The sequence below is a fragment of the Mandrillus leucophaeus genome, unplaced genomic scaffold (assembly GCF_000951045.1).
Source record: "Mandrillus leucophaeus isolate KB7577 unplaced genomic scaffold, Mleu.le_1.0 Scaffold388, whole genome shotgun sequence".
Classification (NCBI taxonomy): Eukaryota; Metazoa; Chordata; class Mammalia; order Primates; family Cercopithecidae; genus Mandrillus; species Mandrillus leucophaeus.
In genome coordinates, this window is record NW_012104120.1 from 846,376 (window position 1) to 849,606 (window position 3,231).

General features: G+C 51.1%; 1 protein-coding gene across 1 annotated transcript in view; it reads left to right on the forward strand.

The window, feature by feature from the left end:
* Positions 1-3,231, forward strand: part of ANTXRL (anthrax toxin receptor-like) — a 40,964-nt gene that overhangs the window by 8,786 nt on the left and 28,947 nt on the right. The window contains 2 exon segments of the mRNA XM_011990979.1: positions 841-847; positions 1,323-1,408. Of these exon segments, the coding sequence (XP_011846369.1) occupies positions 841-847; positions 1,323-1,408 (93 nt within the window).

The following is a 3,231-nucleotide window of genomic DNA, read 5'->3' on the forward strand; positions in this document are numbered from 1 at the left end:
CCCCACCAGGCCCAGGGTCTTCCGAGGACAGCATAGTATCCATCAAGTGGGTGCCCACAAGGGCTGGGCTGGCACCTTGAGCAGGAAGAGCAGGCCAGGCCTAGCTGGCTGATGTCAGCAGTCAGTGTGCGGGTCTTTGGAGTGAGGCAGGCCTCAGAGCTCCTCATCTGAGGAGCATGGTTCCCTAGGTCCCAGCCAGGAGCTGACATGGAGAAACACAAACCCACTGAGGCCTGCATTTCCCATTTTCCAAGAAAGCTAGAAATCTAGATATTTAGGGGAAATGTTCAGGCTTTTAACTGTGGGCCCCCATTTTTGAAAGTACTTGAAAGCCTCAGAAAGCATGTCAGCAGGCCAGCTTCACCCACAGCCCGCCTTGAAGGTGTGACGCTGCAGGAAGGCAGGAAGCAGGGTTCACAGGAAGCTTTCCTTGGGTGCATGGACCAGGGGCACCCCAGGCATCCGCAGGGATTGGAATGAGCGGGGCCTGGGCCAGGAGGCAGGCATGGAGGCCAATGCCCTTGGCAGCTTCAGACCTGCGGGAACCCTAGCTGGCTCCTGGGGCCAGCCCCCCCCTGTCCTGTGTCCCCTGTGATATTTGTCTCAGGGTGGGAGTCACAATGGTGGAAGGACACACTTCCTGAACCTCAGGGTGGGTGCCCTGTGGTCCTTGCTGGGTCAGGAAGAGCAGGAGGTGAGGAATCACCTGTAGGTCTCTGGAATAGCAGCTAAAACTGGGCCTCTGTGATAGATTCCCCTGAGCAGTCCTGGCCCTGCCCCTGCCCCTGCCTCTGTGGGTGTCCTCCCTGCCACAGGCACACAGAAAGACAGGGAGGAGAGACCCCGAGTGTTCAGCAGCCCTGAAGGAGGCATCCAGGCCTGGGTGCCCAGCTGAGTCATGAGACATGGTGTCTTCAGGCAGCATTATGGCTCCGCTTACACCTTACATCAGGGAGGGCCTGGCTGAGTGCACAGCCAGTACCCCTGGGGCCTGAGGGAGCACCACAGATTTCAGGGCAGGAATAGCACTTTGAGCCTGCACTGTGCAGGGACCAAGGCCTTTCCTGAGCGTGTTGGTTCAGGGATGGTAGGGAGAGAGTCCTTGAGTGTGCTTAAGGCCCAGCTGCCTCCTCCTGGACCCTCAGTGACACCAGATGAAGATTTGACCCAGTGGACACATAGATGTTGGTCAAACACTGCTCCTTCCTTACAGGAGCCTCTGCAAATTCAGTTTTGGGGGAGGATCTCCAGGATCAGGGAGGTCAGAGGGGAAGCAGCCCTCCACTCTTCCACACTCAGACTTTTGAATGTTGTCCTTGCAGATCCTACCATGTGGTTATTCATGGAAATGGCTTTCAGACTCTAAAGAAACAAGATGAAGTTATTTGCAGATTTATCTTCAAACGAAAGCACTATCATTGGTAAGTTGTCTCCTCGGTGCCTCTGAGTCACGTATTTCCCATACAATACTGCCTTTCCCCACAGCCAGCCAAGCCTCCCAGCCCTTGCCAGCTGTTCCCTGTGGACCCTGTGGGGTTAGAGGCCATGAGGACAAGTGGAAGGAGGCACTGGGAAGCCCGGCCACCCCTCCCTTCATCTGCCAAGCGGGGAAGTAACAAATCCCAAGAGAGCATCTCAGATCAGGGCTTCCCCCTCAGTGAGGCTGGGTTTAGGACTGGGTCTGTCATCACAGCTGCATCTGCCCACCTTAGCCTCAGTTTCCCCTTCCCTTGAGAGCCCAGGACCCGAAGCCCACAAGGCTACTCCTGGGAAATGGTGGCAGCCCCGGAGGTCTGAGCCTGGCTAGCCAGGTGCACCAGTAGCTTGCCCAGAGGGGTGTGTTTACCTTGCATTGAGGGAGGATGCCAGCCTGTAGGCCTGGGCCCTGGAATCCTGGCTCAGGCACACATTGCCTGTGTCACCTTGACCAGATGAGTGTTCTACTCTGAGCCTCAATTTTCTCAGTTTAACATGGAGCCATATGGTGCTGCTTGTGTGTTCTTTAACCAAAATGCTTGGGACCACCAATATTTTAGTTTTTAGATTTTTTTTTTACGTTTTGGAATGTGTGCATTATGCTTATGTTTCAGCATCCCTAATCCTAAAATTTGAAATCTGAAATTCTCTGAGCATTTCTTTTGAACACCATGTTGGTGCTCAAAAAGTTTCAGATTTTGAAGCATTTTGGGTGTGGATTTTCATATTACAGATGGTCAGCCACAGTTGCACCTAGCTAAGCAAAATCACATATGTAGAGCAGTTGGTTCGTGGAAGGGCTATAGCATTTTTTAAAAATCTCCTATTATTTGGCAATAGGCATCAGAGGACCTCTGTGATGGTGGAGTGGCCTGAGGAAGCGCACAGTCCAGGCAGACACTGTGCCCTGGGTGCTGGGGAGGGGGGTGTGCTCTTCCCCACTGAGTGCCTGGGGTGCAGTTGGATTTTTGCATCCTCCTTGATCTTCCCAGGTGGCCCCTTGATACATTCATTTGATGTGATGATAGTATGTTCACTGACATCTAATTCTAGGGCCATGTGCTAATCCCAGGATGACTTCTCTTCCCCCAAGAGGCTTCTTGGCCATTTTCCTCCTTTCCATGAGTACATAGGAAGGGCTGGGCCTGTCGTCCCCACATTCCCACTCATCAGCATTGTGTGGATGGTCTCAGGAAATTCAGTTTTCACTGGGTTATACTTTCCAGGAGTGTCTTAGGAACCGAGCAGCCCCTTTCTAAGGAAAGGTAACGCTTATTGAGCACTTACATCAGATATTGTGCCAAGTGCCTTACACACAGTATTTCCCTGAATCCTCAAAGCAGCCTAACAGAAATTCCTTTGTATGTGTCAACCTAAATAACAGACAGACAAGGACTCTTTACAAGAAAATGATGTTCATCTGAGAATGGGCATCACAGTGGGAACGCGCATGCCATAGGAAACTACATGCATATTCAGGAAAGGTAGATTTGACAGGAGATGTGAGGAGGATTACATAATTATTTGAGTTAATTCTTCTTGGCTACTAAGGTCAATAATAATAGAGATGACCCCAATGTGAGGTTGCATGGGCAGTTGCTGGGCAGATGTCCTGGCAGAAGTATTTTTTGTGTAAGTTTGCAATGGTCTTTGTACAAGGTTGTAGTTTTTACAGATTTGTGGTAGTTTTTGTTATCAGGTATACAAGCTTGTGAATCTTCTCTTCATAAACTTCCCCAATTCAGCTTGCCAGGA